A 24,639-nucleotide genomic window follows, 5' to 3' on the forward strand; every position below is an offset into this window, starting at 1 on the left:
CTTAACTAGATAAATGACACTCAGGACCGTTGGTTAGCCCAGGCTGTTGTGATTCTCTGGATGATGTGTGGATGGATGCCCCCAGTTCATTGGGATTGCATCTGATTTTGGAATTGGGATCAGTGGGGCTGTGCACAGCCTGGGTTTTACTGGAGCTGGTAGAGCAGACCTTAAGCTATATTGGGGAGAAATTAGGTACTGTCCTTTGTTTGTATGTGCCGTCTTGGGAGCAAGGGTCTGCTGTAGGCACAGGTGAAATACGGAGCAGCAGCCAGAGACTGTTCCTGGCCCCACCATTTACTCTGTGTGCACCAAGACTGGCAAGTGTGGCAATGTTCCTGATGGAGCTTGTCCTGGGGCACAGGAGTGGACCTCCAAAGGCAGCAGATACCTCCCTAAACCACCTTCCTGGTAACAGCAGGAGCAGCAAATATGTATTTTTCCGAGGGTCCCTGCTCCTCCTGGGGGCAGCAAAATTCAATCATCTGGCTTACATTGGCAAGGAGCTTGAAATTGACTCTGTTCTTACCCGACGTGATTCAGCGTACCACAAATCAGTATAGCTCCATCAGCACGGTAACACGGGTAAGTACCAGCAAAGGACCTGGCCCACAGATAACTTAGAAATAATACAGAAAGCCAGGGTTGAATAATTTCAGAATATAAATGTAGTCATGGTAGTAGTAATAATAATAATATTTTCCCTAGTGGGAGAAAAATAGACCTTTCATGGTTGTTGTGCCTGGAGCTATTAAATATGGATGAGACAGATGAAATGCTGCTTCTCCTATTACACAGAAATGAATAAACAGTAATTCTCAATCACTATATGCATCTCAAGCTTAAAAAAAACACAAAAACAAGTTAAATATGAACACCTGCTACTGTTCGTGTATAATAAATGCTACTCTGAAGCTTTTGTCAACAAAGTGAAAAGATTTGCTTCCTTATAAAGACTCTGATAGCAGCTCACCCAAGGTGTCTATACTAAAGTTAGGAAACTGGATTTGCTGTCAGGCATGGGGCCCCAATAAATGAGTTTATTTAACTGTCCTACTCGGTGGCTTGACAATGTTGTTGGTTACTGTGGATTTAGTAATGTGTGGTGTAGAAAGTGAGAAGCACTTCTGAAATTCTAAATTTTCATGGTGAGATGGCAGACGCTGCCAGCTTTTTTAATGGATTGCTTTTCAGGGAAGAGCTAAGCTTCAGCCCTTTCCGTGGATGGTGTGTGTTTTGGGACAGCTGCCTGTGATATGGGAGGAAAGGAGAGCTAAAGCAAAAGACCTAGGGTGAAAAAAGGCTGTGTCTGGGTCCTCTGTGATCCAGCAACATGTGAAGATGCTCTTCTAGTTAAATAGTGGGCGTTGGACTGGGGGGACCTGGGATTTGTCTGCTTTATGCCCCCTCTGCCCAAGTTCCCACATATTTCATATGAGTGACAGCACTGCCTAATCCTGCAGGGATGCTGTAAGGATAAATGCATGAGAAATTTTGAAGTTTGGGTCTCTTGTAACTGAAAGAATGCAAAGGAGAATTGCTGCATTCCATTTAAGGTGTTATAACTAAGTCTTGGGATGTGCCCTTTATTTTAATTAGTAGCATCTTCCCTCTAATCCTGCAAAGAAGAGACCACTGCTATCTGCAGTGGCAGTAAAAGGTGCATCACACAGTTAGCCAGATGAGAGGCAGCCAGAGGTTACATTTATTTGAGAGAAATCAGTTCAATAAGATAACAAAGGCTGTTTCCTCCACAGGTGTGTGATAAACTTTCAAAGCTGTGTTTTCCCTGGACACCTCATAATTCTCTGCTCTTCTAATTCCTCTCAAGTCATAGGCTGTGTTTACTTCTAGATATCCTGGCTGGGCTACTTGGGTGAAAATGGTCTCACTGGAATTGGACAGTACTTTACATGCCATGGTACACATCCTTGCTCTTGCCATGGGTTAACCCTAAAGACGTCCCTCTTTGTGTCAGCGATGGGCTTGACTCCCCAGTATTTCACATGCCCATTTGTTACTTGAGCTGCTGTCGGCTGCTGCTGGCTCAACCACATTAATAGACTGTAAGAACAGCTGTCCTGGGTCAGACCAAAAATGCAGCTCGTCCCGTGCCCCATCCCTGCAGCCAATGCCAGATGTCTGGGATGGAAAGCATAGGTCAGCGTTTGACAATAATGTAATTGTTATCATACTGTGAGCACTCCTCTAGCGTTCAGAGAGATGTGCTCAGGCATTTTTGGAAACACAAATTGTGCACTTAGTAGTCTGGCATGGATTTTATTGCTCATATTTTTCCAGTCCTTTTTCTTTCAGTCCCTGTTAACATCCACTGTGTCACACAGAAAGTTGCATGAAGTTTGCTTGGTTGGTGGGTCCCTGCTACCTTCATTTGCCATCACCTCATCGTTGCACTGGAAGGAACAGCAGCACTTGCCCTCCTCTTCTCAGAGCTTAATTCTGTCCCTCTCAGTTATCCATTCCTGAAGAGGCTGAAAAGACCCAGTTTATTCAGTAATTTCTCATAGTGGAGCTGTTTCATACCTTCAGTCTGTCTTCTGCCCTGATTCTTCCATGTCCTGCAGGCAATGAGGAGGATCACAACAGCACGCAGCATTCAGGGGTGGTGAACTGCTTCCTTAGCAGTCCTTAACACTGGTTATTTAATGGATTTACCATTTATTCCTTGCTGTTTTCTGTCTTTTCACTAGTTCTTTATCCATGCAAGAAGATTCTGCTATTTGTTAAGCTGCTCAGAGAGCCTGTGCTGAGGCAGCCCCTTGAAATTAAGCTACATCAACACATCATTTCCTCATCTGCATACATGCTGGTGCCTTCACAATGCTCCAGTACATTCCTTTTTCAAAAATCTTTTTAGTTTTTCCTCCATATATCATGTTTTTCCAGGTGTTCAATAGTTCTCTCCTTTACTAGAGGGATGGTTATTACAGTTTTTACTGACTTGCTGACCTCAAACTTACTAATGTGGAGTTTCCTGTAATTCCTGAGTTATTGCTTTGAACCCATTTTTTAAAATTGTGTCACATAAGCCGCCTCCTTATTTTTGGGTACCTATAAAGCTTTAAGTGAGAAACTTCAGCCCATGGTTATTTTCAGTAGTGTCACCTGTAAGTTCCCCTACAACGGTTGGGTCAGTCCAGCCTATAACCCCTTCTGCCAACCTTGTAAAGGTTTCCAGTGTAAGAACCTCCCCAAACCTCTCTGCAGTGAGCACAGATCCCCCCAAAGTCTTTTTCTTTATTATTATTATGATAATTATTATTTTGCTACTGCTGTGTGGGTTATTTCATGCTGTTTCTATACTTAATTTCTTCCTCACCCACCAGTGATCTTGTACACTCCTTGCTTCTGATATGTGCAAAAATGTCTTTATTGAATTATCTGCCTCTTGCAACTTGTTCTTCAAATGCTTTTTCCTGCCTTTCAATGTTTTTAGGTTTTACCCACTAGAACTTAAAAATCCATTCCTGTTTCCTCATTTGGACACACATTTTCTGATTTTGAGGATGCTGTCTTACTTCTCATAAGTTCCCTTTTCCAGCTCTTTGGCCTTCCAGACTTCTCTATTTCTCAAGTTTTTCAAGCATTGATGTTTTTAAACAGTCCTTATGCTTCCTGCAAGTTTTAAATCTCTTGTTTCTGCCTCCAAGGATCTTCTCACTTCTTGCTAATAAGTTTCTTCATTTTTATAGTTCTCCTTTCAAAATTAAATATGACACTGAAGATTGAGCAGAGAGATGTAGCACTTGTTTCCTAACAATTTTAGGTTTGTCTCATGTATATCCTACTGTAGGTTGAGAGTTTATTGCCTTGGAGAGTGAAGGGGAGTCCAGTTCTGCAACCCCCTTTGCTGATCATTTCTAGCACATCTCTCTAGTTATTCAGTATTTTCATGACTTAAAACAAACAAACAAATAAACACATTACATGACATGGGAGAGCAGTTTGCCTGTTAACATCTTTAAAATGTGCTTTAATAGGGAGTTATGGAAAGAAAGTATTTGGCAGCAAATGTTAAAATGAGCAAACCAGAACTGCTTCCTCCTATAATTTGTGCCCAAACAGTGGAGCTCAATTCTACAGGAGGCTGTGAAATTCAAAGTAGATGGGCTGAAGAAATTGAATTATTCAGAGTAGTAGAGCATAGGTAGGTAATATGTGATGGGTCAATGCAACTGTCACTTGAACAGAGATCGCTTTTCTGGATCACTGACTGCTGGAAGCTAGGGAGATAAACTGGGGGAAGTCTTGTGCTGCATGAACTCCACTTCGTACGCTCTTTCTTCACTTATCTGTTATAGCTATTACTAAAGAAGGGAGCCTGGACTGGGCAGATCTGGTTGCTTAAACCTGTTGAGAGTTTTTTGCCTTCTTAATTTCTTCCTATAACTTGGTAAAAGGATCCTTTTCATGAACAAGTCACACGGAATTACAGTTCAGGCTCCTCAGCTCTCCATTTGCTTGGAATGACTTCTCATTTACTTGGAAATGGAAACATTTTAATGGGGAAAGGGTTGTGTTTCAAAGGGGTCATAAAGTTTCTAATCAAATTAGGTTCTTATTCATAGCAGAAAGCAAAACTCTTTTCCCAAAGGACGTATCATACTTTTTCTGCTATTCTAACGGTTTCATAGAGCTCCTTTCGACCTGTCATGTTTTAATGGACTCAGAATTCATAGTTAACCTCCCATCTGATCGTGGTGGGGACATACACTGTCCCACTTTAATCTATTCCTAAAAAGACTCCAGGGATCAACTTGTGCACTTGCTAGAAGCATTAGGTGTCCAGCCCTCCTTCCCATCCAAGCTCTTTCATCATTGACAGCAAACTGAATCCCCCCTGGAGGGCAAATTGCTGGATTTTATTTTTTTTTTCTAGCTTTTTTATTTTAAATCAACTTTTAACTTGTTTTGAGTACTCAGTAACCCATCCCATCTGTGGGCTGATGTACCAGCTACAGCACATCCACAGCATATGTGACTTGACGTGCTTTTACCAGCTTCACCATAGCTCCCCAGCTCACTTCCAGTGGCGTGCTGCTTGCAATATTTTGGGGAATTGGCTCCCAGGTAGTCTTTACAGCACACAGGGAGAGAGATTCCTGCAATTCCACTGCTCCTCCTCATTTTGCGAGTGCTCTTGTGCTATCCTTCTAGGGGATTTTCATCTTCTGGGGTGCATGTCACCTGAGAGGATACTATGCCACTTTCTTTTTATTAATGTTTAAAATTATGAAACAGCTTCCGAAGAAAAAGAAATTATCAGTGTCAGGTTTGCAGAGCTGAGTTCCCCTTTCCCCACCCTCATCCAGCTCATTGTGTGTGTCGGTACTGCTTGAACCTGCCGTCCAAGAGCTGAGCTGGGTTATCTGGACCTGTGTAAAGGCTGAGGAGCACGGTGGTTGTTCTGGCTGCTGTGTGTGTAACATGTCAACCTGTGATGGAAATGAGTTCTTAGAAATTCCATTTGTAAAAATAGGTAGGGAGCATGGCACTCATCTCCTAGGAAACCCCTTGTTGTGTTATGAGGCTATAATGTGCTATGATTACAGTTCAGATAAGGGGAAGCGGAGTTGCTGTCAGGTTGCTTCTGCTGGAGTTTTCCAACACAGAAGGTCACCCGTATGTAACAGTATACTCTCGTTGGTGTTTGTGGACTGGTTGGGGCACTGAGCTGGTTTCTCTTGTGCCGTTGCTCACTGGAGACTGGGAGGTGAAAACAGAAGCAGGTGTAGCCCTGAGTTTTGCTGCATGCAGAAACCATGGGTGGTTGGGGTCTAAAGCTTTTATGGGTGATGTGACTGAGATCTCAGTGCCCGGTGGCTTCCATCGACCAGGCTCACCTCTCTGGGTGGGGAGATCTGTCCTTCTTTCAGATGAAATGCAGGAAACACCAGTACCTTTTTTCTGCTGTGATTCTCTAAGAGGCTCAGCTGCTTTGGTGCAAGTGTGCACGCAGGAGGGACTGCTTCCCTCCTGACGCTGTCTTCTACCATCATATGGGGAAGGCAAAAATGGCTCCTGTCCTCAGAAAGATTTCTGCATGTGCCACTGGCCTTCTTGGCTCATAACAGCATAGGATAAACCTAGAGGGCTGCTTTTGCTGGGTCCCATATGCTCCCTGCTTCATCTGGACACAGTGCCTAGGCTGGGCATGGTTTGGACAGAAGCTGGTGCAAGCTTCTTATGCTTATATCACCTGGGGAATTTCTTCTTGGTCAGTCCCAGTGACATCAGTGTCCCTTGACATCAAAAATGTTCATTCAGAGCAGTGCAGACGCATGTGATAATAGGTTTAGGAGGGGAAAGTTGTGCTGGTGCTGCATCTGTTTTGTGAGTAACTTCAGGAATCTCAACACAGCACCTTGAAGGTGGAGCTGCGGGGAAATCCCTTGCCAGCAGAAGCTGATGGGAGAACCCTTTTTGCACCGAGGTTTGAATGAGAACAGGACTGAGACTTGCACGCATAGAAGCTGTGTGGCAATTCTTTTATCAGAAGGATCTGTGAGTTTCTGAAGTGCTTGGTAACTGCTGTATACAGCTACACTGAAATAATCTTTGCCAAAATGTTTGTTTGCAAGCCTGCTGGTTACCAGGCAAACCCGTTTGCTGAGATTTCTTAGCATACCTCAGCTCAGACATGAAACAACATGTGGACCCATGAGTCAAGGGGGGGTGGGGGGGGGGGTGGGGGGAAGAAAAGCAAGCATTCCTATGGTGTTTTAAAAGGTGGCCATTGAAAGGAAGGCTTCAGATGGAGCTCTGGGTATATTGCAGTGGCTTTTCCTACCAGAGCTCAATTCTGAGCTACAGAACAAATTGTATTGCATTTTACTGAATTGTCCCTCCCCCCACATTTTATTTTTATTTTAACTCTAAGCTACTACTTGGAGTGGGCAAGGATACAAAATACACATCATTTTTTTAGTCCAAATATTTAAAATAGATACGCGAGACTGGCTGGATGGGTAACAACAGGATGAGAACAAACCCATTAAAGTTTTCTAGAGGCACAGAAGGGCTCTTACACAAGGGGAATTGTTCAGCTGTGCTTGTGACAGCTCTGAACCCTGTGGCCTCTTCTTTCAGAGGCTCATCACACTCATGGGGAGCGCATCCTGACCGGGGGCCGTCCACTGGGTCTGCATGATTGATCTGGAAGAGGCTAATCCTATTTGTGCCCTGGTTGTGTGATCTGATTAACTAACCTAAATTTGTCCTTGAAACAGGCAGGGACTGTTCTGTGATCAGGGGCACAGAAGCCTTATGAGTCTCAATGCTTGTTTTGATTTGAATATGTGCTTATTGTGCACACTCAGGTCCTGTGATTTAGGGAGGAGATTTGCCTGCTTAGCCTTCAGAGTGTCCACACTGCAGATGTTTTCAGTCAGTCTCTCCCCTGGGGCTCCCTTTCTCTCAACAAAGATCAAGAGATGTGTTTAGGGTGTGTTTTATCTGACCACTATTAGTTACTCCCGGACAAGCTGACGGCACTGCTGTATTGGCCATCTCTTGTCTGTAATGCATGGGGAAGTCGCTCAGACATCGATAACATCCATGTAGATGTGCTCAGGAGTTTCCTTCTGGGTGGCCAAGCTCTGCTTTCTCTTGAAGCCAGACCAGACCCCAAGGCTGAAAGTTATCTCAGTTCATTGCAGCTGCCTGGCGGGCATTTTGGGGCCAGATTTGGGCATCTCAGATGATCTGTTTGACCAGAGCTAGGCGGCAATTGGAGCGTGGGATTTTTGGTGGAAGGGGCTTAAGGATTTGTGCAGCGCCATGCTGTGCTTCCCTCAATATATTTTAGAATGGGATGTAACTGCCTGTTGGAGATTTTTCTCTGAGTGTAAAAGGAGTGCGCACATTTAGATTATGTGATGTTCTTTGCTTTTAAAGAATTGTTACTTAAGGATGGGTCCATGTTCCTGTTCCTCACGTAGCTCATCTGTAGAATGGGTCATACAGATCCTGAAAGATGGGGTCAGCATTTGAAAATCACATGTCAAGTAATGCAGTCATTTGTTTTTGATTACCGAGGAAGAGCACCAGAGCTGATACTTAGGCTCTGTTTCCTAAAGATGCCACTTGAAGGCATGGAGTGGCACCTTTTGCAACTTGGATTTCAAGGTCCAGACAGCTTTAGGAAAAACTCTTGGGTCAATTGGATTTTCCCATGGTTTAAACCCAACTGCAAAGTTACTTGCTCTTTAGGCAGTTGCTAGTTTCATCTTTATTAAAGATGAACTGGCATTCACTTTAGAAGGAACATAGAAAATGCTGAAAGCAAAGCTAGTGTTTACACTGTCTTTGCTTTGCTCTAAAAGATGCAGTGTCATCCAGTTCCTAAATTGATCCAGCCTCTTCGGAGAGTGCCAGATCATTTCTTACATTTCCGTGTGGAGGAAAAGGAAGAAACGTGCTTTTTCAAATTGGTGTAATCTGCTTTATAAGGCCAGATAAGATCTCCTGAAATAAGATGTGTTGTAATAGACCCTGCATATATCAGTGTCAGAACAGAGAAATGCTTTGAAAAACATTATGGAGCTCACTTATCCCTCAAGAAATGTTTGCGGTCATTATAAGGGGAAAAAAAAAAAAAGAAAAAGAAAAAAAAATGTTATTTCCCTGTGAGAATGCTGCCATCAGATAAATCCTGGGAGACAATGAGCTCCTTTCGTCTTATAAGATGAAAGTGGAAAAAAGGTACTTAAATATTCACTTTGGAAAGAATGTGATTATCAGTGGAGAAAATAAACTGCTTAACAGCCCATTTGTGAAATGCATAATAGAAGGAAGAGCTCAATACAAAAAGCTGTATGTTTTGCTTTTGATTCTGGATAGCTTTACTGTGATTGCCACAGAGGATGTAAAGTAAGCATAATAGGCCTTTAAAGACAATACTTCCCTTTCTAATAGGGGTCAGGATTAATCAGAAAGGAGCAAACAGTTCAGGAAAGTAAAGCACTGTAATAACAAACAAGACTGGATATCTGTGCTGGGCCAGTTTCCCTTTTTAGCATCCATGCATCACTGTCTCAGACCAGACTGCATAGCATCCTATTGAATTAGCATACACCAGGCAGCTAAAACAAATTAGTTCATCTCAGAAAGGGAAGAGTTTCCACAGAAACTTTTCTTTTTGGCTTAATTTTTGAGCATTATGTGGTTTACTCTCTTCTGCTCCTAAGTTTGATGGCACCAAAGCCTGCATGCCTTACTCTGCTCTGCATGTAAGGGCTTTATTTGCCCAGGAGTCTCATCAGCCACGTGCTTTGGTGCCTTCACCCTGCTGGTGTGTGACCTGGAGTGCCCCAGGCCCTGGTGGATTCCTCATCCATGTGGCTGCAAGCTGTGCCAGCAGCTTTGCTGATGCCCAAAATGTCATATCTGGAGGAAGGGAAGGGGACCTGGCAGTGGCAGGGGGCACTGTCGATGTGTGCCATGCCCCACTGTGAACTTGAAATTCATCCTGGAGTCAAAATTTAATTTCTCACTACAGCATTGTTTAAATGGTTCCCAGCAATTTTTCCCTGGGTGAAAATTGTTGACCATTAAGGAGGTGGTTGTGTTCTGGTGAAAGTGGTCTGGGGGAAGAGGCAGGGCTGTGAAGGAACCTTCCTTGACTACATTGTCATAATTTTATGTTTTATCATGTGCAACTTTAACTTCATAGAATTCTTTCTCCTCTACGTAGCTTTCCTTTAAGTAGCTGCCATGGTTTTTCAATCTTAATTCTAGTTAATTTCTTTTTTTCTCTGAGAGTATAAAGTACTGAGGAGTTAAACCAAGAAGAAATGATAAGCTTCAAATTGCCATTAAAATTCCTGCATCTGACTGGTGACAAAAACTGTCAAAACACTAAGCTGTTGTAATTGTAGATAATAGTACCCAAGAAAGTAGAAGTTGAATCCAAACAAATCCAGACACTTTTGGTGACTACGCGAGATGAAAGCTTTGTGCTGCTTGTTCCATCGTAGTGAGCTGCTGTGTAAAGGGGGGAAGAAAATCAAACTGGTGTATAAGGAGGGGGAAGAAGCAGCTCTACCTGGAACATGAAGCCGTCATGTGTCTGTTGTGGTCGTGGCTATGAGTCCCAGCAGAGATGTGTGGGTTGCTGAGGTTCCTCTCCCAGAAGCTGTGCTTGATGGGGAGCATCAAGGTGGTGGGAGAGGTGAAGCCATGAGCTTAGGGATGCGTTGCTCATCCCCATGCACAGCAATTCCCTGGCTCCTCTCATCTTGTGGGTAAGTGGGGACCTATCTGGAGAAAAATGTGTAACCCCAATGGTCTTAAAGTGCCTTCTAGCTTGGGCAAAATGCTGAGGGTATTGACACAGGGGAGCAGAGAGACATGTCAGTGGTGAAAATCTGCTCCTTGCTGCAGGAACATGCACCAAACGGTATTTTAGCCCCTTGCCGTTGTTATTTGTGTGTCCACCAGGCAAGATCAACAGCATTTTTGGCACAATTTGAAGTGCTGTTCATCATCTGGAGTGTGTAACACCAGCTCCATCCCCAGGTACCAGGCACCTCATGGGGAGGGAGGTCATCGCTGTGGGTGCAGGTCAGGATCAGCCCTGGGGAGGGGAACCAGGGTCAGGCATGGCCCAGGATGGCCAGCTGGGTTACAGCAGAGATTCACCTGGCCCCGAGGTAGAAAAGAGCATTTTTAGTTTTTGTCTGGGTGCTTTGGTGGAAGTTAAATGAATAGGGAGGCTAAAAATACCAACGTTAACACAGTGTTAATCCTGGTCGTCCTGTGCTTGCAGAGGCAGAGGAAGCATTGCCATAGAAGGGGCTGCAGGGTTGGGACAGTGTGTTTGATGAATGAAAATAGCTAGAAAAAGCATTTGTCCTCCAAAGAATAGATGGAGTCAAATAGACCAGTATGTGTGTTTCTTTTCTCAGAAATTTATATTAAGCTTCTTGGGAACGTGTAGGGATATTTGATTTCTGTACCGTGCGTAACACAGTCCCGAGAGGCTCCTCTCTGCTCCTCTGAGTAAAAACACCCTCCTCACTTCAGTTTTGTTACCTTTGCATTCAGACTTCACTGAGCTGTTGAAAATTTCATTGTAAATTTGTTTTCACGCAGATCTCAGGACACTCACACACACGGCTTTGGAGCGAAAAACAATTTCCAGCCTTAGTTCGGGTTTATGTTGGGAAATGTCTGGGATTTGGAAGAGTGAGGGCATGTGTACAGAAAAGACAGAGTAGAAAATTTAATGAAAAAAATAAGGCGACTTCTGCAGAAAAATGGCTTGGGAGAAAAATATTCTAGAGGACCAGAATCTCCTTGGTATGTGCTGGTTGTACAGAGCCTGAGCTCATCCCACAGTTAACTCCTCAAGGACTGTAAGAAAAGCTGTAAAAGTGCCAGAGAAGATTTTTTTCTTACATGCCTGCCTCTGTCTGTAGTGCAGCTCAAAGCTGCCTTTGTTTGGGCAGTCAAGGAGCAGAATTTGTGTGTGGTTACCAAAGCCACGCTACAGAAGTGGCTTCTTGGGTTTGGTCTGTCTCACCCAGTCGGTTGGTCTTTCATCTCGGGGTGATCTTCACGGTGGACGTGGTATATTTCTCAAACCATGAGTGTTCACTAATTTTTTCCATGGTTTGGCTGGGGCAAAGTACACACAGAAGGCCAACTGTACCATAATTAAGATCATTAGCTACACACAGCCTGAAGATGTGAAATCTGTTTCCTGACTATGTCTGTTGATTTAGTGTGACAGAGCACCTGCTAATGCAGTGGAAAACTCTCAAAGTGGAGGTCTCTGCAAATGGAAAAATTAAGTTTTCTCCCTCCATCAACTCTTCATCTTCATTTTGTCAGTGCTTTTGTAGCAACATTTTTTTTTCTGAAGAATAAGAACAGATTTGTTGTCACAGTATAGGTTGTATATATATTTTATTTCAGAAACTAAGTGTTCACCTTAAATTATAGTTCAAGTAGATGAAGAAAAGTTAATTGGCCTTTATTTTACTTTGATCTGCAGGATAACCTAGCCTTGCAGCCTTTGTTTTCTAATAGAAAATGCAGCCTGGATATGAGTGCTGTCCATATTCCAATGATAATCTTGAAATCCTAATCTGTAAATCTGAATTAAAGAAAATAACCAAATAAGAAATAATTTAAGCAAATTAAAACTATAAAATATTGACATCTCATAGGATGCTGACATATGCAAAGGGGTGAGGAGTCAGCAGGTCTCAGCCACCTTCCAGAGTTTGCCATCATCTCAATGTCACTTGTCCAGTCATTTAACCTTTTTTCTTTTGCACTGTTCCTAATTCATATGAAAATGATCTAGATCACAAAATTATTCCACATTTTAATTAGAAGTTTAACGAGAGCTGATCCTCTCGGGTAAATGATAACGTGGTCATACCTTTCAGAAGTAGGTTCAGTTGCCACACTTATTTCAGCAGCTAGCTAGGTGGTTTAATTTTGCAGAAGTTTCTTGCTTACCCATTTCCACCGCTGTCCTAGTTCCTCAAAAATGTGATGCTTTTCCTATTCATTTGCTCTAACCTCCAGGAAGGGCCTGCAAAGCTGCCAGGGGGGTTTGTAGCCCCCAATTCAGAGAAGCAAAGGCTGGGTCCCCAGGCACAGTGGAAAGGTTGCCGTTAGCTATTTCCCAGCTGTGGGGAGTGGGACATCCCAACCATTGCAGATAACTTTGAAATAGTGACTTTTAATTAATTAACCTCTTCTCCCTGCTTTTTAAAAAATCTGTGTTGGAGTGTGAAAATAATTTTTGGACCAATTTTTTGGGGGGAGAGGGAGAGTGTGTGTTGTGGAGGGCTGTGAGAATAAAAGTCCCCCAGATATTTTCTGAGTAATATCTTAGTAATTTTCAGAGTAAACACCTTCCTCAGAATTTCAGAGAATTCAAATATATATATATATATACATATACATATATATATTATATGCTGGTATTCTTCCCAGAAATTGTGTTTTTCCATGCATGAAATTTCAGATAAAAACTCATAATTCAAAATACAAGATTCACCAAGAGGCTTCCAAATCTCTTTCTGGCTCAGTGCTGATTTAAAATTACTTGATGATGCTTAATAGAAGCCACATCCTTTTTACAAGAAGTCTTGTCATTTCAGTGGTGAACGATGCACCATTTTCTAAACCGAAACACATTGAGAGAACTTTGTACACAATTAACTTTTAACCCTCGATAAAAAAATGCAATAAATTCTTGGAGATAAACTGTTGCCTTCATTTATGTCTTGATTTTAAAGGGCACATTAATTCTTTGGGGGGAAAAATATCTCCTTTAGTAAGCCTGCCAGGCTGGTGTTCTGGGGATTTTTTTTTGAGGAGATGGGGAATTTGCTGTAGGATATTTTACTGTTAGCAAGAAAACGAGCAGCTTTGTATTTCTGACTTTCTCTCTGTTATTTACCTAGTCATGTATAAGTCAAGAAAGATTTAGTGGGGGCTGGATTGGATCATTAAGTGTGGGTGAATTCATCTGTGTATTTGAAATTAAGATAATTACCTGTCCATCTATACACTATTATTTCTGACTCTCCCTTGGCACACTCCAGGGGTGTCTTTTCTGCCTTTTGCTTGCTGATTTTTTCTATTTTTTTTTTTTGTCTTATACCTTTCTTTTCTGCCCAGCTCTGTTTAACTCTCTGATCCCTATCTGTATTTCTTCCCTCCCTTCTCTTTCTTTCCAGCACTTCTCTTTATTTTGTCTGTTGCCTCTTTGCTTCTTTTTTCCTTGCTCTGTGACCACAGGAGCTGTGCAGCAGGAGCACGTGCAGTGCAGCAGGATCGTGCAGACCATCATTGCCAAGGGCTGGCACTTATGTGAATGCTTTAACTGAGGTTCAGCTCATTTCTTGCTTTAACGAGAAAGGCTGCTAAGAAGATATGGAATTGTTTTTTACCGGTGTATATCAGACTTCCCCCTAAAAATGCATTTAAATATACAGAGGCTGCTCCAACCCCATGGCTGTCCTAGTATGTGGAGAAAGAAATCCAGTAAAATGGTGAATCCAGCTGAAATAGAGGCATTTCTCAAAGCTCGGTTTACTATAAAGTGGGATATAAAGGGATTTCATTGATTTTGTCATCTTAGAAGAGCAATGAAATCCAGATCAGAATGGGAGCTCTGTGCTTTGCAGTATTCTAAACACTTGGAGAGCTGTGTGAGCAGTAAATGACCAGTATGGATATACTGTTTGTAACGGCATTTAACTGCAGCCAAAAAGATTATTCAAGACACGGCTAGAGTGAAGTGGTGAAAGCTTAAGCACATAGAACTTTAAGGCGTTCATGAATTATAGCTGGGAACTGCCCCGTGAGTTTCTGAGCATCCGAGTCTTCAGCCAAAGCCGATAAGCACTGAGTGGTCTCAGGATTTCCCAGTAAAGGGATTTTATTGCAATTCCACTCTGGCTGTCCTGAACATAAGGGTTAGAAGGAAAGCACCGTTTGGCAAACCAAATAATTAGGACTGTTGATGACAGGAAAGCAAAGAGTACGTCTGCAAAAATACTTTGGATTGCTCGATTTTCTTTTTTATTGCTCCAGCCATTGGGATTGATTGTATGGACTCTGAACTGGAGTCTGTGATGCTCCGACATGCCGTGGCAGTTTATACACAATGCAGAAAACAAAGCTGTTCCTGTACTTAGTGCAGCATAAATGAGTCTGGACATTTTTTTGGTCCTTTTTGCCAAAAATGAGGCAAAGCGTTCTTTGTTCAGAGGGTCACTGCCACATGGACACAAACTACCAGTTTGCAAAAGTCTCTTTTAATCCATCCCTAAACTTCCCATCTCATTTCCCTGTTGCTGCTAATGACCAAAATGTTTCTGTGTAAACAGGCACTTTCTATCCAGCATCCTCTTCTGCCTGCCTGTTTCGCTTACCCCTTGGCTCAGTGATTCACTCGGTCCTTTCACAACTCAGGAACTGGCGGTGAGGTTGGGAGCGCTTGGTCATGTCGTTGTGCATGACTTAGAAAGGAAGAGCCAGGAGAGGAAATGTCTCTGTAGGTCCGCAAATATCTAAATAAGCAGTGACCATGGGCAACGAAAGTCAGGGAAAGTTCGTGGTAGCCAAATGAGGTTGTGATCAAATATTAGGAGCGGGTTAGAGTGTGGCTGGGCTTGCTCAGCCTCTTTTCGGAGGGAGCTATGTAGAAGAACAGAATAACCGAGCGATGGATAACCCAGTGTCCTACCTCTTTTAGTGTTGTATAAGTAAAATATGATCCTTCGCTGATGGACTTTGAATTGGGATTTGGGGAGCGCTACATTTTGGGTGGTGCTTGGCTCTGGCGTCTCTTGGTAAAGGCAGGTAATTTGGGAGGAGGTTTTGGTGAACAGGAGCAGGGATTTGCTGTTCCTTAGCAGGCTGGTGGTGCTCTGCCATGCCCACTACCTCGCTGCTAAACCAGCAATGAGCTAAACCTGACAAATCAGGAATATCAGAGCAGCCCCAGTGTGCCAGAGCAAAGGTCCATCCAGATGCCAAAAGGCTCTGAAGGATGCCCAAATTCTCAGAAAGCAGCATGAGAACAGCAAAAGCACATAAGGGCCCTGCCCGTCACATCTGCCTGGCCTCTCCTCAGCCAGGATGCTTTGCAGGAAGATGTGACAGTGCAAGAAATAATACTGTTACAGAATAACCCAATGAAGGAGAGATGCTGCCCACTCTTGGCAATTAGCAACTGGCTGCTGTGATGATGTTTCTGCATCCTTTATTTGTGTAATCCTCTCTGGGGTAACTGCAGGGAAGCTGCTATTAAGGCAGACATTTGGGCTTTGTGACTTAATCCGATTGTTTGGCTTTAGCAATTACACATGGCAGTTTGTTTTGTGGAATATCTCTGTGTACAGAGAGGAACTCTGACGATGCTTCTCCATCTGAGTCAGGGTTGAGCAAAGGGTGAAGAGATGCTCAGGGAGGACCAGAGCGAAGGCTCTGACCTCTTGTGGTCACCGAGGAACTGAGAGCATGTTTGGCACCCGTGGGTCATTTGCTTCCAGGGACTTTGTGGTGCTGTGTGAATTAAACCTCCAAAAAACTTCAGAAAAGGGAAAAGTACATCATTCATCATATGTCAAATCAGCAGCTTGGCTGCAATCCCTGCCCCTGTGTATGAAAATGGCACTTTCTGATTTTCGACCTTTGCTCAAACTTCTGCTGGACTGTACTTCTTTATTAGTATTGTTTGGTTTGGTGAGCCTTTAATATTTTGCCTGAATGCCTTTATATATCTGTAAAAACAGTGAAAGATTCTCATAATGCCATGGCTGTGATTAATGAGAGCAGCTATCAAAATCCACCAGAAGAATAGATTCAATTGCTGTATTTCAGATAACAGCTTGGAAAGAAATGACACCACTTAAAATCTCTGCTTTTCTTTTCTTCCTTCAGGGGCGCATTTTCCGAGGTTGTTTTGGCTGAAGAGAGAGCTAGTGGAAAACTATTTGCAGTCAAGTGCATTCCCAAGAAGGCACTGAAGGGGAAGGAAAGCAGCATAGAGAATGAAATTGCAGTCTTGAGAAAGTAAGTATCAGACCTTCGTTTCTGCTTCTTTGCTTCGATTAGGCTCCTGCATTTCAGGCACAGGAGCAGTGACTGACAAGTGTGACTGACATGTTGTTCAGCCCATCACCGGCAGACAAGATCAGCCGCGTTTAAATGATGCTGAAAATGTTTTGAGAAATGCTTTGGTTTTCTTTTGTATTAATCCAGCTGGATGACTGTGAAATGGCAAAGAAGAGGATATAGGCTGGAGTAAAAGCAGTGATGCCCTGCAAAAATTCTTACCCACTAATAATGTCCGCAGTTGGGTCATCACCTCTAAGGGGAGTAAGAGTGAGGTTATTTCCAGGTGCTTAAAGCACTTGATACACTGATTGTTGTAAAACTAATTAGGCATGCTACAGATTGCTGAAGGTGACAGTGGTAGCCTGTAGTAGCTGTGTCACCTCTGCTCTATCAGAGTTGACCACAGAGTGCAAGTTTTTCCTGACATAAATCAGACATAAACAAACAGCTCAGGACTGCGTTGAGTTCAGAGCAGTCATTAGAGGCTTGATCCATACCTCTTCCTTACCTTGTGCCCCGAAGGCAGGATTCATCTCACATGGCTTGAGACACTTGGATCTGAACTTTTCACCCTTGACTTCCTTTCTAGTTAGTGGAACGAGATCAGTAACTTTAAGATAGGTCCATATAACCTGTTTCAGATTTCTAAAAGCAGCTTTTCTTCTCATTTAATTCAAAGTAGCACAGTTATATAGAAGTCTACATTGGACTGGGGCAACCAAATTCCTGCTGCTCTGCTGTACCTAGTGGGACTTCTTGCCTCAGCTCTGGGTCATGTAGAAGTTGGTGGCTCATCGTCTGAGCACTGAAAAGCAAAAACTGATCCTGAATGTTTAACTAGATACTTAGATACACTAAATGCTCAAGCAACCTAAGCCAAAGGAGCAGGTTCCACGGCAAACTCAGCTGTCTCAGGAGGCAGAGGGGATCCTTAGCTCCAAGTGGAGCTCCAGACAGCTACAAGGATTTGTTGCAGTTGCTTTGCCATTGCTGAACCCATATGAGTTAAACACCTAGTTATAACTGCAGCAAGTTGGCTTGCTGCATGGAGGTACTGAGAACCTGTCATAAAGCTAAAACCATTGCATCTCCATGACCAGGTAATAAGGGCCAATACCAGGCGGCTTGAACCAGTCTTTGTCTCTGTGGGTCTGTCCCCTGATACTCATACATTGCTATATGAGCAGAAGAGGCAGCACCCAGGCTGGGCTATTTGTGCTGTGATGGTAGGAGAGGGAGTAGGCAGAAAATTCCTTAATTCCATGCAATTAGATCTGCTTGGTCTCTTGTCCTGCGCACGCTAGGGCCATGAGATTTTTCCTTTTTTATCTCCTGATGTCATCTACTTAGCTGTTGCTAGTACAAACTTTGCATGTTATTGTATTTATTCTGAAAATAGGCATCTTTGCTAGCAGATGCAGTATTGAATTTATATGCACCACCAAGAAAATGCTTAGAAAATAACAAACTGGTTCTGCCTGGGATTGAGGAGAGGAGATATCAACCTATTTCTCTGTTCAATAAATTATCTGCTTCAAAACCTGTCAGTAGAAATATATTTGAGAGGGGTGGAGTGGGTCCTGAGCAGCTGTTGCTAAGCTCCGAAGGTATCTAAGTGCCTTGCTTTTGTTTCTGATAGCTTCATACTGCGTAGGGATGGCTAGTGTGTGTGTTGCCTAATTAGTGGGTAGGATGCCAGGGCCCCAGGCTGCCCTGGATGGCTGCGAGGAGCCACAGCTGTAATGTGCCATGCACTGAACCATCCACTTCTGGGGAGGATGTGCGCAGAGGATGCCTGGAGGGAGGGATTTGTCCCTCTTCCCTGCAAGGAGTGCACAGAGACATAGAGGATGGATGCAAAGCAGATATAAATCAGCATGTGTGCTGACCCCATTCTCTTTCTGTTTTTGCATCATGATTTTGGGGGATGCTTGAACTCCGATGGGGTTAAAGTCCTAAATGACAGCCTGCAAAGCTGAAATGCAAGCAAACTGCTTGTGTGCTCCTTGAGGTTGCCTGTCAAACAGGTGCCTACCAGGGGGCCACAAATACACTCCCTACAGCCTCTGCCAGCTCTCTGAGCTGCTTGTGCGCCTGTGTGTGTGATGAGCAGGTTTTTGGGGACAGTCAGATATGGTGCTGACTGTGTACTTTGCACCTTTTGTGCCCTCTGGAGGAGGTTTGTCCTCCTCTTGGTCCTGCCAGACCACCCACATCTGGCAGAATCAAGATGCAGAAGAGTTTGGATGATGCAGTCTGTTGAAGCTGCATTTAAATAATATATTTTAAATTCAGGACTGAAAGTCTATATGTGGAGTACTGTAGGAAGCAGAACCTGGTGGTGAAAGCATGAACCTAATGACCAAAACCCTTGCATCACCTCTCATTTCTGCTGCTGGCTTCCAGCATGACCTGAAGTGCCTTCTGTCTGAAATAGCTGTTGTCTGTGATACAGCCAAAAGCCTTTAAATAAAAAGTTTTACCTGCAGAACCTTTGCTTTCCCTTCCTCATGTCAGCAGATGGAGAAGAGTGGGTCCAAGAGGGGAAGTTTCTGGTCTGGACTTTTAATGCAAAACCATTGCAGCGTCCTGTCAGCCCTTCTCTGGCTCAGTTAAAAAACAAAACAGACAAAAAAAAATTGGAAGTGTTAAACCAAATATTCCTTGCTGGGGAAGGCTGGTGGTCCCCACATGTAGTTCGTGGAAGGTAGGAGATTTTATCTTTTGGATGCTCTCTGTCTGTGGGCTTGGCCGCTGTTGCTGCCAAAACAAAATGACACATTTTAAAAGCGATGTTCTGCTAACAGAAGAGCTGCCAGCCAACTGATCTGCATGTTTGTGTGAGTGCCAGAGTGAATCATGCTCCCTCCAACATTTTATTTTTCCAGCCATGGCCAACAAATCTGTTCTTAAAAAAGAAAAAAGACGGAAGAGCTGTTAAGTCAATATTTACGCCTAGCAACCTTAACAGGGTTCTTCCAATATGGACTCTCTTGTTTCCCATGGAAATCCATGGCAACATTCCCCGAAGACTCAGATGGGTGGGGATGCAGTGGGAAGGAGCTCGCTGTTGGACGCAGTGCTGGCAGAGAAGAAGTCTGCAGCTAATCCGGGAGCCCTAGCCTCGTGAATTCTTTCGGCCCCATTTCAGCAAAGAATTTAAGCATGTGCCCAATTCTAGGTGATAATTCATCCCTCTGAAATCAACTCATCCCTCTGAAATCAGTTCATTCCTTTCAGTTTGAGCTCACCTTGCTGATCTCAGGGCTAAAGGGATGCTTCACGGAAGGGGGAAAATCCCACCGGGCACCTCTGTTCAAGTCTGCATCAGGAGGGGAGTTTTCTTAGTGTCCCCAGTCCGTGCCCAGGTGATGGGCTGGTGCACAAGGACTGCTGTGTCTCATAGCCGTGTGCTGGCTGCATGTAGCTGGACACGGTGCAAAAGGTTGCATCTCAACACAAAACCAAGTGAGAAGCTGGGCTGCATCAGCTTCTCAAGGTTTATTTCTTTTGCAGTGGAAAATGTACTATTTTTTAGAGTCTGTTTGAGGAAGGAAACTGGATCTCTAGGATAGGACTATCACATCTCTTTGAGCTGCCTGCCTGCAACCCAGCACACTGTGTTACACAAACTTTTTCTGACCTGAGATGTGGGCAGTTTCATAACCTGCTCAGAAAGCAACCCATTTCTGTTTTTAAGCAGAAAGGTAAATGCAATTCCTTCCATTGTTTGCTGTAGAATAGTGGAAATTTCTTCCCCGTATGGTAATTGTGCAGGTGTGAACATGCTGAAAGATGAATTGGCTGTTAGACGGGCTCCTGAAGGCAGTAGGTGGTGTGAAGAGCTGGACTGCAGTGAGCATCAGTTTGAGGCTCTAGTGAAGTAGAGAAAAACAACCTTGTAAGAGAAAAATATACATTATATATGTTTTTTTTTTTTTTATTTTCTTTCCTTTTTTTTTTTTTTTTTTTTAAATCACAAAGAAACTTTCCAGCTGATGGTATGTTGTTGGGGTAATACCTGCACAATCAGAAGGGTTCGGTGCTGAGTCAGAAGAAGGCAAGGGGAGGAATCAATGCAGGTGTATTGATAGTAGCGGCCATGTGCACAAATTAGTCTTGTTAAACAAATGCTGTTTAGCTAGCAAATCAGACACTGCTTTAGCTAGTTTCTGCTGAATGGGGATTTTAAGAATCTTTTATAAACTATTTAGGTATCTCCCACTCTCATCACCTGCTCTTTACTCTCCTAGATCCTCTGGGAGAGGCACCATAATATTCCTCATTACAAATCCAAGCCTAATTGCAGTGAAGCCGTTTTTCCTGTTAAACAGCATGATCAAACCATTTCTAGCAGGTCAGCTGTATTTCTGCCTGTGCTTTCCTTTCCCATTTCTTTGGAAGAGGTGCTGGGTGTTCGGGCAGTGATTCATGCTCTGACGGCTGCTTCTCTCCTTATATGCCTGCGCCTATGGCCAGGAGCTGCTGCTAATATAAGGAGGGAGAGAGGCAGCCTTCTGCAAAGTCTGCAAAACCCATCTCCAAACCCCCCAAAAAACAGAGATTAAAAGTTTTCATCAAGCAGGTGAAAGCATGGGCGTGCTTGGTAGCACCATTCCTGACATTAAAGGGGACATCTTTGATAAGGAATATAGAAAAATCACCCCGTCTCAAGGCGGTGAAGGAGAATCTGAAGGCTAAAAGGAGAATTTCACACTGGTTTGCTCCGTTTTGGTAGCCCATTGACAAGCTCCCCCTAAAACCTCTCTGTCCCCAGCTCTTACCTCTGCAAGGACTTATCCCTCCCAGGCTAACCCCATAGCCTCTGGGAAGCCAAATCCACGTTCAGTTTTGAAACCCATTAGTCACCCCTTATTAAACTCTTCTGTGCAATTTAACTCAGAATAAAAGGCTGCATTAATTCTGAGTAAAATTGATCAGGCAGAAGTTTAATGTACCTTAACACAAATTTGGGCATTTAATTAATTCGGCTGAACGTTCCTGAGTGACTTTGTGGGATGGATCCTCCTATTCAAGTGGTGAATGTTTCTGAGTCAAAAAATAAAGCCCTTGCAGGCCTGGATGGTACTGTTCTCTACTTTCCCAGTCCACAGTGTCTGCTGGTGCCCACCAGTGCTCTCCTATAGGAATTATTTTTCTGTGAGAGGTCACCCAGCCAGAGTACAGGGCCAGGTAAACTGAAGAGACACTCAGATCCTGTGTTAATAGATTTAGTTTTTAGTGTAAAAACAATGTTTTTAGTGTAAAACCAATGGTAATTAGATTGTGCAGCTGGTGTGTAACAGAACAACTGTGGGATTGAGGTTTAAGAGGTTAATGACTAATTAGGACTTGATGCCCCAGCAGTGAGAGCTCTTTTCCTTTAAAGAAATGAATGGGATGGTTAAGTAAAGAAAACAAAAACACCACCAACAAAAGCCAAAACACTTGGCACCTCTGTCTATCAGGTAACATTATTTCTCTGAAGCTTTACTTACCCTATAGACAAAACAGGCTTGCTGCTTTTTTTTCCCCTCCTATTTTCCCCCACCCTGTGAATAACGGTGAGAAGTTAGGCTGCCTCAGCAAGAGCTGCAGAGACAGCTGTTTGTTATATTAAGTAATCACTTTCAGAGAAAGCTTTTATGTAGATTGACTTGCTAAAACCTGGCTTGCTCATGCCGTTGCTGTTGCGCCGGGGTGACAGGAGGCTGGCTCTGCCCTCCCCGTGAGGCCACACTCTGAGCTCTGCTAATTGCAAATCCAGGGCATCCCAAAAAATGCATCCCCAGCACTACCCTGCGGATGGATTGGGGTGCCCAGGTGTGAGGTTGCTGGGCAAGGGGGTGATCCTGGGTGGTGTCGTTAATGATGTCGATGTCAATGGTAGAAGAGTAGGGCTCCAAGAGGATATATCTGTTGATGTCGCACGTGGGTGGGCTTCATCCTTTGGAGCCACTGTTACTACTGTAGGCATGACCCCAAGAGAGGCAGGTTAGGCATGGAAAGGAGCCAGGATCTACAGCACGGCAGGGTAGGGGCCATTTGGGCATGCCTCGAGGCTGACATCAGCTTTAAGCCATGAGATCATCTTCTGAATCAAGGAAGTGCAAACAGCATGAATTGCCCTTCTCAGGTGTCAGGCAAAAGTGAATCTGACCCTATATATATAGGTATGTCACAGGACAGCTCTGCCTTGGCACTATGAGGTGACTTCTTGCTAAGCTGCTTATTTTGCTGTGAAGAATTCATGCTGGCGGAGAAAAAAAAAAAAAAACCTGAAACAAAGCTGACACTGTTTTTGATCACTGAGATGCTGAAAACTTTGCAGGGGAAGACTTTGCAGCCGGGACTGCCCAGATCGTGTTTCATGCTAGATTAGATGGAAGCAGATGTACAGAAGCAGATCAAGGCATCTTAAAAATCCTAAAATACACTAGATGAGAAAGAAAGAAATCCCTTCTGAAAGAGTAAACACAAACAAAATCCCCGTTGTCTTCTCTAGTCTTATGGTTTTATTTGCATGCAGCATGCTCCTAAATAGCTATGGTGATCCTGTGTTCCTGCCTGATCTTCTCCAGTGTGCATGCAGACCAGCGTGCTCCTTGAAGGAGGTTACGGCGTGAGAAGTCATAGCAGCCTAATTGCTGGGTGACAACGTGGCTGTCCTCCCTTCTGGGGAGCACTGGCTTACCAAATCTCCCTTGCATAACCGTTCTTCTTCAAGGTCAGCCCATACCCTGACCCAACTCAAAAGATGGGCCCCAAGAGATGGGGGCAGGTCAGGGGGATGAAAGGGCATCGGAGCTCAGAGCTCCAGCCTGAGAAATAATTTGGTGCATTTTGGAAGAAACAGCTGCTTTCTGAAAGGGTTGCGCCAAGATGATTTCAGATTAGAAGAATGGGTTTTTCAGCCTTAGCTGGAGCCTGCTTCTGTGCCAAATATCTGTTTTATGTGGACCCCATCCTGTACAGAGCTGCAGTCACAAAGCCGGGGTCCTTTCACAGCTCCTAGCTAAAGAATGAGAACATATACCCTATTTTCATGTATTTATTACTCAGGACGATGGTTACCATTGGATTTCGGTGATACAAGTACCTGATTATATGCACTGTTGTCTGTTACCTAAAAGGAACAAATTGTTAAGAGGCATAAAGCCTCTTTAATAAGATCTGATGGTTACCATTGTATTTCGGTGATACAAGTACCTGATTATATGCACTGTTGTCTGTTACCTAAAAGGAACAAATTGTTAAGAGGCATAAAGCCTCTTTAATAAGATCTAACAGTTTGATAAATGACTCAGCTTTATATCTGGATGCATCAGGTCTGCCTTTGTCACTCCCACATGTTCAAAGCTAAGAGTCACCTTATTTGCAAGCACGTTCAGCTGGGGCCTATGAAGCTCACAGGAGCTAAGGTGGACCTGTCTGTGTATGGGAGGACACACATCTGTGAGACTAACCCAAGAGGTGGTAGACATGGGGTAAAGTTTAGAGTATGCAGGGTTTGGGGTAATAACAGGGAAAGTGTTTTCACAAGTGCTAGCAGCCCAGATAGATCTTTCAGGATCTGTCAGTGCCTAGAATCTGATAAAGATGTGGTCCTAGGTGGCTTCATTGGGTAAAATACCTCCTCTTGTTTTTTGTTTTTGTTGGTTTTCTCAGAGTTCTTCATAGATCATCTGGAATATTCTACCCAAAACTAAGTTGTTGATTTTTGTCCCCATGAAAGTAATTTCTTCGTTTGGAAAAAGTTTAAAAGGCTATTTAAAGGTCTCATGGTATTTACAAAGTGAAGATGTCCTTGTCAACATGCTATCAACAAATTGCATTTTGCCTGTCTTTTCTAATTTAATCTTGAATTATTAACTGGCAGAATTAAATGTTAAATATTAAGCTATTGTGATGTCCTGTTACATATTAAGCTATTTCAATGCCCCATTGGGAGCCAGTTAGCTTAACCATAAGATGACCATATTTTAATGAAGGGCAAGTTACTTACATACACAGTCCAAACACCTC

The 24,639-nt window shown here is 43.4% G+C and overlaps 1 protein-coding gene across 3 annotated transcripts in view; it reads left to right on the forward strand.

The window, feature by feature from the left end:
* CAMK1D (calcium/calmodulin dependent protein kinase ID) overlaps window positions 1-24,639 on the forward strand; it is a 218,059-nt gene that overhangs the window by 79,596 nt on the left and 113,824 nt on the right. For all 3 annotated transcript variants that reach the window (XM_035549523.2, XM_035549520.2, XM_035549522.2), the window contains one exon: window positions 16,438-16,569. In XM_035549523.2, coding sequence (XP_035405416.1) covers window positions 16,438-16,569 — 132 coding nt within the window. The remainder of the gene's footprint in view (window positions 1-16,437; window positions 16,570-24,639) is intronic.

Source organism: Cygnus atratus, chromosome 1, assembly GCF_013377495.2.
Source record: "Cygnus atratus isolate AKBS03 ecotype Queensland, Australia chromosome 1, CAtr_DNAZoo_HiC_assembly, whole genome shotgun sequence".
In the NCBI taxonomy this organism is placed as follows: Eukaryota; Metazoa; Chordata; class Aves; order Anseriformes; family Anatidae; genus Cygnus; species Cygnus atratus.